The 13,627-nt window shown below is 42.6% G+C and overlaps 1 protein-coding gene across 1 annotated transcript; it reads left to right on the forward strand.

Annotated features, from left to right (window-relative positions):
- The first annotated feature begins 9,322 nt into the window (after positions 1-9,322).
- Positions 9,323-13,253, forward strand: LOC125535398 (probable LRR receptor-like serine/threonine-protein kinase At3g47570). The gene is made up of 2 exons (XM_048698450.1): positions 9,323-12,402; positions 12,634-13,253. Exons 1-2 carry the CDS (start codon positions 9,357-9,359, stop codon positions 13,017-13,019), a joined length of 3,432 nt encoding a protein of 1,143 aa, XP_048554407.1. The 5' UTR covers positions 9,323-9,356; the 3' UTR covers positions 13,020-13,253.
- Positions 13,254-13,627: the final 374 nt, after the last annotated feature.

The following is a 13,627-nucleotide window of genomic DNA, read 5'->3' on the forward strand; positions in this document are numbered from 1 at the left end:
GGGCTGATTTGGATCCATATGTTTCATGCTATGCTTAGGTTTACCTTAATACTTTTGTTGTATTTGTGGATGCTTTCAATAGTGGTTAATCATAAGTGGGATGTTTGTCCAAGTAAGGGCAGCGCCCAAGCACCAGTCCACCCACATACCAAATTATCAAAGTACCGAACGCGAATCATATGAGCGTGATGAAAACTAGCTTGACGATATTCCCATGTGTCCTCGGGAGCGCTTTACATCATATAAGAGTTTGTCCAGGCTTGTCCTTTGCTACAAAAAGGATTGGGCCACCTTGCTACACCTTATTTATTTTTGTTACTTGTTGCTCGTTACAAATTATCTTATCACAAAACTATCTGTTACCACTTATTTCAGTACTTGTAGAGAATACCTTGTTGGAAACCGCTTATCATTTCCTTCTGCTCCTCGTTGGGTTCGACACTCTTACTTATCGAAAGGACTACGATAGATCCCCTATACTTGTGGGTCATCAAGACTCTTTTCTGGCGCCATTGCCGGGGAGTGAATCGCCTTTGGTAGGTGGAATTTGGTAAGGAAAAATTTATATAGTGTGCTGAAATTTACTCTCACTTGTTACTATGGAAAGTAATCCTCTGAGGGGCTTGTTCGGGGTATCTTCACCCCGACCAGTAGAGCAAAGAGTTGCTCCTCAACCTACTGAAAATGAAAATGCTTGCTTTGAAATTCCTTTGGGTATGGTATAAAAACTGCTAGCTAATCCTTTTTTAAGAGATGGAACAAAACATCCTGATGAGCATCTAATATATGTGGATGAAGTTTGTGGATTATTTAAGCTTGCAGGTGTACCCGAAGATGTTATTAAGAAGTAGGTCTTCCCTTTATCTTTGAGGGGAGACGCATCGACATGGTATAGGCTATGTGATGATATGGAGTCTTGGAATTACAAACGATTGAAATTGGAATTTCATCAAAAGTTTTATCCTATGTATCTTGTTCATCGTGATCACAATTATATATATATATATAACTAGTCATTAACCCGTGCACCTGCACGGGCTAGGAAATTTAATATTTAATATAAAAATTTGTGAAAATTCAAAATTACGAACAGTAATATCAATATGTAGGTGTAGATTATTATTGTAACACATGCATGTGTACCTTGGTTGGACACAGGGTGTAAGCGAAGCTACATTGCTTCGACTATTTTGTGATTAGATTGTTTGCATCCAATAGCATGAATATTGTGATGTAGATGGATCTTTTTTTTATATTCGCCATCAATATTTGTTTACATGAGATCTTTGTAGTTCATGATACATTCAATTTATTTTAAAATATTAATATATATGTATTTACACATGTTTTAATGACTAATATTTTCTTTGTTATAATAAAAAAATACATGCATAGACATACTATATCTGTAAATACGTATTAGCAATCTGTGCGTCCAAAGAATCATGTATTCACGAACCGCATGCACATCAGGCAAAGCAGTATCCATCGACAAACAGGATTGAGTAACCGAACTGGAAAAGTTTCAGTTGCTCTCCGTTGGTGAACCATCCGCGCACCTCCTTTAGAGCATCATCCATCGTGACATGGAAACTGAGAAGATTGAAAGAATCTTTTGTGAAATCTGAATTTACATATTAAATTTCTTAAACCATGAATAAAATGAAATTCCTTAAAAATTATAGTGCTCTCATCTGCGATCGAACCTGTACCACTTTCTATGTGTACATTCTTTGTTTCGATATGCACATAATACATCCCAGCGATGCAATATCTGGTTGGTGATTTAATCATGTTTGCCATTATAGGAGGGCACCCTTATTTGTTTTTTGTTTGAAACCATGTTTCAATGACCGTACACGGTGAACCAATCTGTGGTTGGATGGTTAGGAGAACAGTGGTATTTCCGGACCACCAAGGTTCATGTCCTATACTTGACATTGACAGTGGATTTATTTCTGACCCTCCGGAGATGTGCGTTCAGTGCGAGGAGACGTTCCCGTCAACAACGAAGGCATCTATGGCGACTTCTCAATCTGAAGATGATATGCTGGCTCAGTTTATCAAAGGTGCTCACTGGGGTAGGGTGTGCATGCGTGTGTTCATAGGAGGATGAGTATATACTTGTGTATGTCTGCGACTTTTTTTTAAAAATGGTATGTCTGCGACTTTGATTGTACTATGCTAAAAAAAGACCATACACGTTGCCCTTTTTTTTTGCATGGGCCCTTGTATTTTTTTGTACACATGCCTTTACACGTACGTACATGCAAGAGTATTACTCTTTGTTCTATCACGTTGGAGCTTTTATTTTAACCTAAAACCTAAAAAGTGCACGCTGGCTCGTTTGTCTTACAGAGCACACGCATGTCTGTGTCGGTGTCGCGCGGTCGTTTTCGTCCCTCGCCCCAGGTGCCACATGGTCGGCTCATTCGTGTTAGGCCGAAGCGGCAGCCTTCGGTCCCCACCAAACCACCTCTCCCCCCAACCCACCCCACTTCTTCCTCCCCCACCACCGCACCCTCATCCATCTGCAACCGCAACAGGGCAGTCTTCCAGACCCGCCAATTCCCCATTCCTCTCCTTCCTTAGCGACCCCGGCCGATTTCGCAGGTTGCGGAGCGATTCCACGCGAGCGGAGCCTTTTCTGCGGTGATTGTAAGGCGGAGGAGTGGGGGCGCTGGTGATGATTTCGCAGGCGCGGCAACGAATACATGCGGAGGACGGAATGAGGCAAGGGGGGGCGCCGCTTTTGCATGCGCAGCAGTCGAGAGCTCGGCGAACAGGAGGTGGAGGTACGAGTAGGCGATGCGTGAGCTGTGTCGAGGTTCGTGCTGCCGTCAAAGAGCTCGTGCAATCGCCCGCAAATTTCCGGTAAGCAACTCGTTCGCGATTCAGCAGTTTTTTCGCAGTAAATCAGCCGGTTTTCACTGCAGGAGGGTGACCGACGGGGATGCGTGTGCGAGATGAGGTGTCGTGTCCGCGCAAGGGGCTGGTTATAGGAGCGTTAGATGCGTGAATAATTGGGGTTTGTGGTTCGTGAGATGCACAACGAGGGGCGAGAGAGAGAGAGAGAGAGCGAGGGAGGGAGGGAGGGAGAGAGAGAGAGAGAGAGAGAGAGTAAACTATTCTAACTGTAGTTTAGAGGGGAGTAGCAGAGGATGTAGATGTAGCAGATGTTGCCCGTTTTCTGTAATGACATCTGCCAGGCTACCCGTATGAGATTTGCTTGATCCATCTGCTAGTACCAAGGGGGAAGTAATTGCATCCTATGAGTAACATGAGATAGTTTTGAGATATCTTGTCAGATTTTCTGTAGTGATATACGGAGTATATGACATTGATATCCTTGATATAATTACCCGACTAGCATCTGCTATACTTTTCCTTGGGAACTTTTGCCTAATAGTTGTTTTCTTACTTGCCTGCTATTTTGTCAAGATTTTTATCAATCCATTATTGGCACTGTTTTTGTCAACTGCAATTAGTTTTCTGAATAGGTGTCCATTGATTTCAGTTTTCTCAATAGGGATATCCATTAGTTACACATCATAAAAAACTGGATAAAATCCTTAACTTCCTCCATCATACCTTGTACTGGGCAGTAGATAAAATAGTACATCTTGATTTTTTTAGATCAGAGCACAACTTGCCGGCAACCTCTAATGCATTTGCCCACGGGACACAGCACAACTTGATTTTTTAGGACATTTTCTTTTCAACGAACCAAATATAGGTCCACACAAGTTAAAATAGAGTTCCTCACAATATAGATTCACGTTTTTTTCCAGAATATTTTTCTTCGGCAAGCAAGCTAATGAGTGGCTGCAGAATCTATGGGAATTGCATACAAACCCAGTACGAGTTGCTAAATTTTAATCCTTTTTCTAAACAAAACCTTGAGTTGCCTGTACATACTATGCAATTTGCTTAGATTAGAGCACTACTTGCTTACAACCACTAATGCACATTTCCTAGGGGACACACCACAACTTGATGTTCACACAATATAAGTCCACATTGTGGACGATGAAAAGTGTTCGATCCACAATGCGCGCGACGGGAGGGGGGACGCCGAGGTGGAATTTTTGCAGGCAACATGCTGGGAGGCGGTTGTTGGATGGGGGGACGAGAGGGCTAGGGCGGATAGGAATGGCACTTCTGTTAAGCAAGCAGAAGTAAGAAGTCGTGGCCTGTACTCTAGACCGAGAAAGTGTGCAGACAAAAAACATGCTTTCTTCTAGTCAATCTATAATATTTGTGCGCATTGGGTTCTAGCCAAAAAATATGCTTTCTTCTAGAGCCAAGGGGGCAGTGCCATCTGTGCGGCACGACCACCTAGTGGGGTGGAGCTAGATCCAGGAAAGCATTGTCTCGAGTGGTCGAGGAACTAGGCCGCAAATCGTTGTAAGTATCTCAAAATCGACCCCCTAAGCATGTGTTTCTCTACTCACATCTACAATTCTATGTGATAGAGGCGGAATAGGGAGGTTGAAGAGGGGTGTGGGGGTCCCATGTTTATGGGAGAATCGATGATTTTGAGCGCGGCGGTGGTTTGCGACTTGGGGATGTGGGGGGCTGGAATCGGGTATGATTTCAGCAGAAAGTTTTCAAAACTTGCCCAACGCATGACAGTTAGTTGCTAGAGATGCCGGTGTAAGTCGCCCAAAGATCCGGTCCCGAGATGGGGGGCTGGAATCGTCGATGATTCGAGCCGAAAGTATCCAAAACTTGCCCAACTCATGATAGGTAGTTGCTAGAGATGCTAGCGTAAGTTGCCAAAGATCCGCCCCCAATATGTTGGGGCTGGAATCGTCTATGACTTGAGCCAAAAGTGTCCAAAACTTGCCCAACGCATGATAGCTAGTTGCTAGAGATGCCTGCATAAGTTGCCAAAGATCCGCTCCCGAGAGGCGGGCTCTGAAATCGTCTATGATTTGAGCCAAAAGTGTCGAAAACTTATCCAAGACATGATAGTTAGTTGCTAGAGATGTTGGCATGAGTTGCCCAAAGATCCACTGCCGAGATGCGGGGGCTGGAATCGTCAATGTTTTGAGCCAAAAGTGTCCAAACTTTCCCAACACATGATAGTTAGTTGCTAGAGATGCTGGCATGAGTTGCCCAAAGATGAGAACATTGGGTTTTATTTTCGCTCAAAATTTGCCCGATGTATGATAGTTGGTTGCTAGAGAAGTTGGCGCGAGTTTCCCAAAGATTTTTTTAGCAAAAAAAAGATTTTATTTTGCACAAAAGTTGTGTTTTCCAATCGGATAAGTTGTCTACATGTAAATAGTTCTTGCCTAAATCATTTAAGTTTTGTAAATATGGTTTTGTAGACGTTTTTGCCTAAACAGATTGTTTGTTCCGTTTGGAGGGCCTCACTGAATTATAAAGTCAAAGCAACATTTTTTGAGGTTTTGTGCACAAGCCCAAGCAAGAAGGTTCAACATCCACTTCCTGGTAAGCTTCGCACAAAGATATCCAACTTTTTTATTTCAGCAAAAAAATAGTGGAGTTGCTTACTACCAACAGTGATTTTTCTTAAACAAATTCTAGAACTTGGCTGCTCTTTTTTGTTTTCTCAACACAATCCTAGTACCAAAAACAACTTAAGAAAAGCATCAAGGGTTTCTCTGGATGTACAGCAGCCAGTAGTTGGAGAAAGGAAATCAAAACAGTTTTCATGTACAGACAGGACTAGCTTTTTGTCAATACTTGATTTTCTTAAAATCCCGCTATAGTTGCTCACTAATTCCTTTTTACCTTTTTTTGCAATAGATGTAGTAAAATCAATACTGGCTGCTCATGCCAGAAGAAACAAGGGGAAAACACTAAAAAAATAGTTGCAATCAGGATGAACAAGGTGAGAAAGAAAATCAAACCTGCTCTTTCTTTTCCTCCTCTACACGCCAGGTCATTCTGATTCGATGTGTGGGTTGGTTAGTTAAATATTAAACGAGCAAAATATGGTCCAATTTTGCCTGAATTTTTATATGCAAGTTTTTTCTTAGAAGAAATCCATATAAAGGTGAAACGTTTTTATCTGTTTTTTGCTTCTTGGGGTTTTGAGCATGGGTGGCCTATAAATCAATCTCTTTTTTCACATGCATACACATCAGCCCTAGGAGATACCTGTCCAAAATCCAATGCACAAGCTAAAACCAGAACTTCAAGAGGGTTATGTTTGTTTTTATTCACACAACTAAAAAAACATGAGTTGCCTGTAAACCATTCCCTACTTGCCCAAACATTATAGAAACTTGCCTAGATATGTGAATAGCTAGAAACACAACCAACACAGCAGCTACAGTTAGAGCAAATCCCCAGATAGATACATTGCCCAAAATCCAGTAGTGAAATTCACAACGAAACACAGCAGCTACTACTACAATTGCGAAACATGTAGTTCAGCAAGACATTTGCCCCAAAATTCACTAGTAAAAGCCAAACCTTGTAACTTTGAAGACCTCTTTTTTCCTTAATTTATTTTTCTACCACACAAGAAACATGAGTTGCCTGCATTTTTTTCCCTGATTGCCTACACATATACTCAACTTGCCCAAAAGCTTTGACAAGTTTGAAGATCAACCAAAAAACAACAGCCTCGCGCAACCTACAACACTCTGCAGATACTTGCAAAAAATTCAAGCATAAACTAGAATAGTAATTTCAAGAGAGGGGTTTCCATGTGTTTTCAGCACGAGTTGCCTGGAAATCATTCCAGACTTGCATGCACATCATACCAACCTGCCCAAAAAACACACATTATTTTGCATGCATAAAGTCTCGGTAGTTCTTTTTTGCAGTTTCGCAAACATTAACTGCCATGTTGTTGTATATTCCTTCATTAATAAATCCTTCGTTCCACAGGCATTTGTAAAAGAGAAGCATCTGAGAGGGCACAACAAGATGGAAGCTCACCTCTCAGGTCCATGGCCACCAAAACGGGGGCAACAGTTGTGGCAATGGAGGAGAGGAACAGATGGAGAAGGGGAGGTCAAGGGGGGAGGTTTGGGGGTTACGACTAGGAAAGGGAAGGACGATTTGGTGCGTCAGCGTGAGCCAAGGCAGGCTAATGTTATAGGGGGAGCAGTAGTTAATATTGTGACAGACTCGCCCCTGGGGCCATGTGCAGTAGTTAATGTCATAGGGGGCCGTTTCTTTCCTTTTTGGGTTTGCCAGCTGGATCCGGAAAGAGGTCCACTACTAATTCTAGGGTGTGTGCTGTGGACTGCTAGTCAGCCAACGGTTGCTGGCTAGCGGCGTCCTAGTATATGGTACAGTACGTACATGGAACATGCGGAGGTACGGGTGGGTGCGTGTGGCCTGCGCCGGCTCCGGCTGCCACCAGCGGGCCCGCGCATAGTTGCAGGGCCGCCAGCCACGGCCGGTCAATCATCGGCAGCTGCACACGCATCTTGTGACTCCGGATCCATGGGTCATCGACGCACTCATGCATGTAGAGGTGATGTAGGCAATGACTTCATCGTTTCAATGATGTTTCCCAATTTGAAAAATGTTTTTACTCTTAACCCGTGCATCAGACTACCGATCCCATTTTACCCCTAGGCAAGAGGTTCGTTACTAGATATCATATGTGTAGGTTTCGACAGGAAATCGTAAATACCCCGAAGCACCAAAATGAGCCGAAGATGCGCCGCGGTCATCGCCCCTCCCTCGCCACATGGTAATTTTAATTTCAACACGATGGCTAGCTACACAACAATAAAATGACAACTTCATTTATTGTGGAGGTAAATACGCCGAGAGTGTCTAATGTTTTGATGCACGGTCACTTTAGTTTTTAAACTTATAAAATACATGAAATTGCTGCTCAAACTTGACATAGCGTGCAAATACGGTGCCTACTCCCGTATTTGATCGTATAGCCTACTCTAGCTTGCAGGCTACCGACTGGGCAAATAGTGAGACTGAGTAAACGACGACGCGACACACTCGAGGACCGACTTCCAAGTCCACTCTCAGAACGTACCTATCGGACAAAGAATGCTGCTACATCAAAACACCACAAGCAACGACTTCCAAGTCCACTCTCATAATAACCACCTGAACACAATCCAACGAGGAAATGAAAAATATTAAGAAAGACTTGCAGATTCACCTGATCCAAAGAGGGTCTAACTTCACTTGGGAAGGAAATGAAATTACAAATTCATCACTGACCCTGCAATGCACAGCAGCACGACGAATAAAGTGATACATTCAGTGTATAATATAGTTGTACTAGATGTTAAGCTACATGGCAACTGAACAAGACAGAAGTCTTTTTTTTTTTGAAACAAGGTAAAAGACTTGCCATTTCATTGATTTTAGGCCAGTGTTTCTCTTACGGGTCTGCAACTTACAGGAATATTGGGCCCAAAGACGTTGACAGTCTTGAATTGTCTAATTCTTGAAAGGAAAATGACCCTGGAAAACACCAAATTGTGCAGGGTCACCCAATGCAATGTCACATCTGCACTAGATGAAAAATCAACAGGAAAGTGGCATCAGTCAAATAAGGAGGCGGTACAGGACAAATAGCTGTGAGCAATGAAAGCGCACTGGTCGTCGGGGATAGCGACTTGTCACCCAGCACAATATGCTCCCGGTGTGAACAATAAAACCGTTAAAAAAACTATTTTTTTTCTCATCGTACATGTTCGTATGCACATGAGAAGGATCGACAAATAGAGAGCTAAGACCATGTTTGTGGCTAAAGTATATATCCTCTGATCTTTGTTAATAAGCGATTTTTGCACACGGCAAAAAAAGAGAGAGCAAATACTTTAGCCACAAACAAACTGGGCTATGCTGGAGATGGAAAGCACCCATGAGAGCTTTCTAGGTCTTGTTTCACGGTAATAACATGTTCAATCTTTCAAACCTAAGCACTTCCTAGTCCTATGATTTATATTTTTCATCTCTTTAGTATCTTTTGGGTTTCTAGAAATAAGTTGACATGAGATGACATATCAAATAGATACCCAGAATGTTCTCATATACAAGAATACGGAACAGGTATATATGTAGTGAACTTGGACATGAATACTGAATAGTGCTGGCTAGCAAATCTACGTGAGTGGATCACAATCAATCCATCACTCACTAATGCATATGGTCAAGCTGTGGTTGCAAGTGGCAGAGGCAGAGCAAATCATCTACTCTTGTATGGTCAGGGTCCATTGACGAGTGGCATTCTAGCGCACAATGACTTGTTGGTTTGTTGCCTCCTATTCAACGCCCACACATACTTGTGAATTGGCCCACGCCCGCTATAAATACCGGCAGATTTCAATTAAACTAAAGGATCACACACACAAATTGCTTAACATCGGAGTAGCAGCATACACAAGATGGATGAAGTAGGAGCTCGAAACAAGATGCTGCCACTTCTTGCTGCAACGCTCATCTGCCTGGTGAGCTTCTGTCCCCGTGCCTGCTCCTTAGCCACACCTGCACTCCACAATGCATCCGAAACCGATAGGCATGCCCTGCTGTGTCTAAGGTCACACCTCTCTGACCCTGCTGGAGCATTAGACTCATGGAGAAACGAGTCATTCGCGTTCTGTGATTGGCGAGGGGTGACATGCAGTACTGTGCATGCAGCTCGTGTTGTTTCCCTTCATCTTGATTCTTTGAACATCACCGGCCAAATATTTCCTTGCATTGGCGACCTTCTTTTCCTCCACGAAATCCACATGGCAGACAACCAAATCAATGGCCACATACCTCCTGAGATAAGCCGCCTAACCCAACTCAGGTACCTCAACCTTAGCATGAATTCCATCACAGGGGTGATTCCGAATAGCATATCCTCATGTTCGCGCCTCGAGGTCATCCACATGTGGAACAACTCGATCGAAGGTGCGATCCCTCCAGCTCTTTCACAATGCTCATCTCTTCGCGAAATTGTTCTTAGCAATAACAACCTTAATGGCAGTATCCCTCACGGAATTGGTTTGCTTCCCAACCTTACATACCTGTTTCTCCCGAACAACAAACTGAAGGGTCCAATTCCTGAATCTTTGGGAGGTAGCCCATTGCTCAATGTTGTCCTGTCGAATAATAGCCTAACTGGTGGAATTCCACCTCTGCTAGCAAATTGCTCTTCACTTAACTACCTTGACCTCATGAGAAATAGCTTTGATGGAGAGATTCCTCTAGGACTCTTTAGTAACCCATCTCTTGCTACCTTAGATCTCTCATATAATCAATTCTCCGGACCAATACCATCTTCCTCACTGATAGCCTCCCAGCTACAGTATGTCAGCCTGACAGGAAACATCCTCTCAGGAAAAATTCCTGACACACTAGGAAACATTTCTAACCTATATTCTTTGACGCTTGCTCAGAATAAGCTGCAAGGAAGCATTCCGGAGAGTTTAGCTAAGATTCCGAGTTTGGAGGCACTTGATTTGTCATACAACAACTTGTCTGGTGCAGTCCCACCAGCTCTTTACACAGTCACATCTCTCACTTATCTTGGCCTTGGTAACAACCAACTTTCTGGGGGAATTCCGAGAGATATTGCATACACACTTCCCAACATCGAAACACTGGTCATGGAAGGAAACCATTTCGACGGTCCACTCCCTCCATCACTAGTTAATTTATCCAGACTCCGAACGCTTGAGCTCCGTGACAATGCATTCACGGGTTTGGTTCCTTCTTTCTGGTCATTGCCCAACTTGATTGAATTAGACCTCGGTGCGAACCAGTTGGAGGCTGTAGACTGGAGTACTTTGTCCTCAGTACCAGGCTCTGTCCAATTGCAGGCAATTTTACTGGATTACAACAAGCTTCACGGAATATTACCTAGTTCCATTGGAAATCTTCCGAGAAGCTTACAGACATTGTATCTATCAGAAAATAGATTCACTGGGACCATACCTTCAGAGATAGCAAAACTCACCAACCTCACAGTTCTTCAACTTGATGGGAACTTACTCTCTGGGGGGATTCCTGACACGCTCGGAAACCTCGAGAACTTGTTTCTTCTAGGTTTGTCACGCAACAAACTTTCTGGAAAAATCCCAGAGTCAGTTGGCAACTTTAAAAATCTTGGTGAGCTTAATCTGGAGGAAAACAACTTGACTGGATCCATACCTTCAAGCTTAGCAGACTGCCAAAATTTGGTACTGCTAAACCTCTCATACAATGATTTCCATGGTAGTATTCCACCTGGGCTCATGTCTATTTCCACTCTTTCAAAGAGCCTAGATTTGTCTTATAATAAACTCAACGGATCCATACCATCTGAGATTGGCAGCTTGATTAATCTCGACTCCCTTAATATTTCCAACAACCAGTTATCTGGAGATATTCCACATGCAGTTGGTGAGTGCCTTCATTTAGAATCGCTTCGACTAGAGGTGAACTTTCTTCGTGGGAGCATCCCAGAATCCCTCATGAGCTTAAGAGGCATTACTGAGATGGACCTTTCTCGGAACAACTTGTCCGGCGAAATCCCAGACTTCTTCGAGACCTTTGATTCTTTGCAGCTTCTCAATTTGTCCTTTAACAGCCTTGAGGGAATAGTTCCAACAGGTGGCGCATTTAGCAATTCAAGTAAGGTGTTCATACAAGGAAACAAGGATTTATGTACAAGGTCTCCAATGCTTCAGTTACCACTTTGCACATCAAACCCAACCAAAAGAAAGGAAACTTTACATATCATATCAATAGTTGTTCCTCTGGCTGCTGCTGTTGTAGTTCTGATATCAGCAGTTGCAACCATTCTTTTCAAGAAAAGAAATGAATTGAGAGAACACATTGATCAGTCAATCAAGGAGTTCAAGAAATTCTCATACAATGAGCTTGCTGCAGCTACCAACAATTTTTCTTCAGCTAACCATGTTGGTTCCGGGAGTTTTGGAGTGGTCTATAAAGGCATACTGAAGTTTCAGGCGCAGCCAGTTGCTATTAAGGTGTTCAAACTGGAACATATTGGAGCACCAAAGAGCTTCTTTACTGAATGTGAGGTGCTCAGAAACACCCGCCACCGAAATCTTATGCGGGTCATTAGTCTATGCTCGAGCTTCGATCAACTGGGAAGTGAATTCAAGGCACTGGTTCTTGAGTATATGGCCAATGGTAACCTAGAAATCTGGCTCCATTCAGAAGTACATGAACAAAGACAGAAAAGGCCATTGAGTCTAGTATCAAGAATAAGCATCGCTACGGACATCGCCGCTGCCTTGGACTATCTCCACAACCGGTGCACACCTCCTTTGGTTCATTGTGATTTGAAGCCAAGCAACATCCTTTTGGATGATGCCATGGTTGCTCATGTTAGTGACTATGGATTAGCAAAGTTTCTTGGTAACCATCCTTCAGCAAGTCTTAACGATTTGACAAGTATACATGGGCCAAGAGGATCGGTTGGATATATTGCACCTGGTGAGCCTTTATTATTATTATTATTATTATATTTAATATTAGTTGAATACACGCGCTTGTGCGTGCATCAGTGTGTGTATGTGTGTGTTTGCGCTGGAAAATTAGTGCTACTCCTTTTTAGAAACACTTTTTCCTTAACATATAGACTCTTTCTTTTATAGGATAAATACTTTAAAATAAGTCCAGAAAATGAGAATTACTAATCCGTTTCATATCACATATAAATTGCAGAATACGGATTGGGTTATGAAATATCAACTGCAGGCGACGTCTACAGCTACGGTATTATTCTGCTAGAAATGCTCACAGGGAAGCATCCTACTGATGCTATCTTCAACGATGGGCTGAACCTTCACAGATTGGTGGTCTCTGCACTCCCAGAAGATATTGGTGACATTTTAGAGACCGGTATTATTCCACATGATGAACTTGAAGAAGCAAACCGCAACACAGAAAGTGAGAATCACCCAGTGGTCAGAGTGCAGAACTGCATCATGCAGTTAGCTAAACTGGGCCTAAAATGCTCCGTGGACTCACCAAAAGATCGGCCAATGATGCAAGATGTTTATGCTGAAATCATCATGATCAAGGAAACATTTTCAGCATTATGCGGTTGAGGAAATAGATCGAATATTGTAGACATAAGTTATCCAAAGGTGCATCATACCTTATTTACTATACTATTCTCGGGTTTTTCTTTTGCTCAAGATCATTCAAGTTCTTGGCTCCTGGTATTTCCTCCCATCTAGTGTTCCTTTCATGTATGATCACTTCTAGATTACAGCACATATGTACAATGAAATAAAGTGGGAGGGAGCTCCCAAAAAAGCTCTTCACGTTTTTTTACTAAAGCTGGGGGGGCCATGGCCCCTGCCTGTTTGGACCTCTACAGTAATTTAGAGACCTAAATCTAAATGTGCAGTTTCAAGTTCAGTTACACAAATGACACGTCCATGTATGTTAAGGGGGCTATGATTTCTTTATTGTGAACTATTATTGAGAATATCAAAGTTTCTTGACGATCAAAATCTACATGTGTATACGAAGCTCACTTATTACGTGGATGGAAAAGATATTAAGAAAGAACATAACAGCGGCTAAGAAAAGACAAAAACAATTTTAGTGACTGAACTGAATAGAAGTCACTACAGTTTGGAAAAAACACTGTGTTTTCATCTTATAAGAAAATTAGTCTCGAACTTAAGAAAACTGCAAGGAAATGCTC

The sequence above is a fragment of the Triticum urartu genome, chromosome 2 (genome assembly GCF_003073215.2).
Source record: "Triticum urartu cultivar G1812 chromosome 2, Tu2.1, whole genome shotgun sequence".
Lineage (NCBI taxonomy): Eukaryota > Viridiplantae > Streptophyta > Magnoliopsida > Poales > Poaceae > Triticum > Triticum urartu.

What these genes read in the sequence shown, in the direction of transcription:
- LOC125535398 (XM_048698450.1), top strand. Translation starts at nt 9,357, where the DNA reads ATGGATGAAGTAGGAGCTCGAAACAAGATGCTGCCACTTCTTGCTGCA. An exon ending in GGTTGGATATATTGCACCTG is followed by an intron (nt 12,403 to 12,633) that starts GTGAGCCTTTAT and finishes TATAAATTGCAG; the next exon opens with AATACGGATTGGGTTATGAA.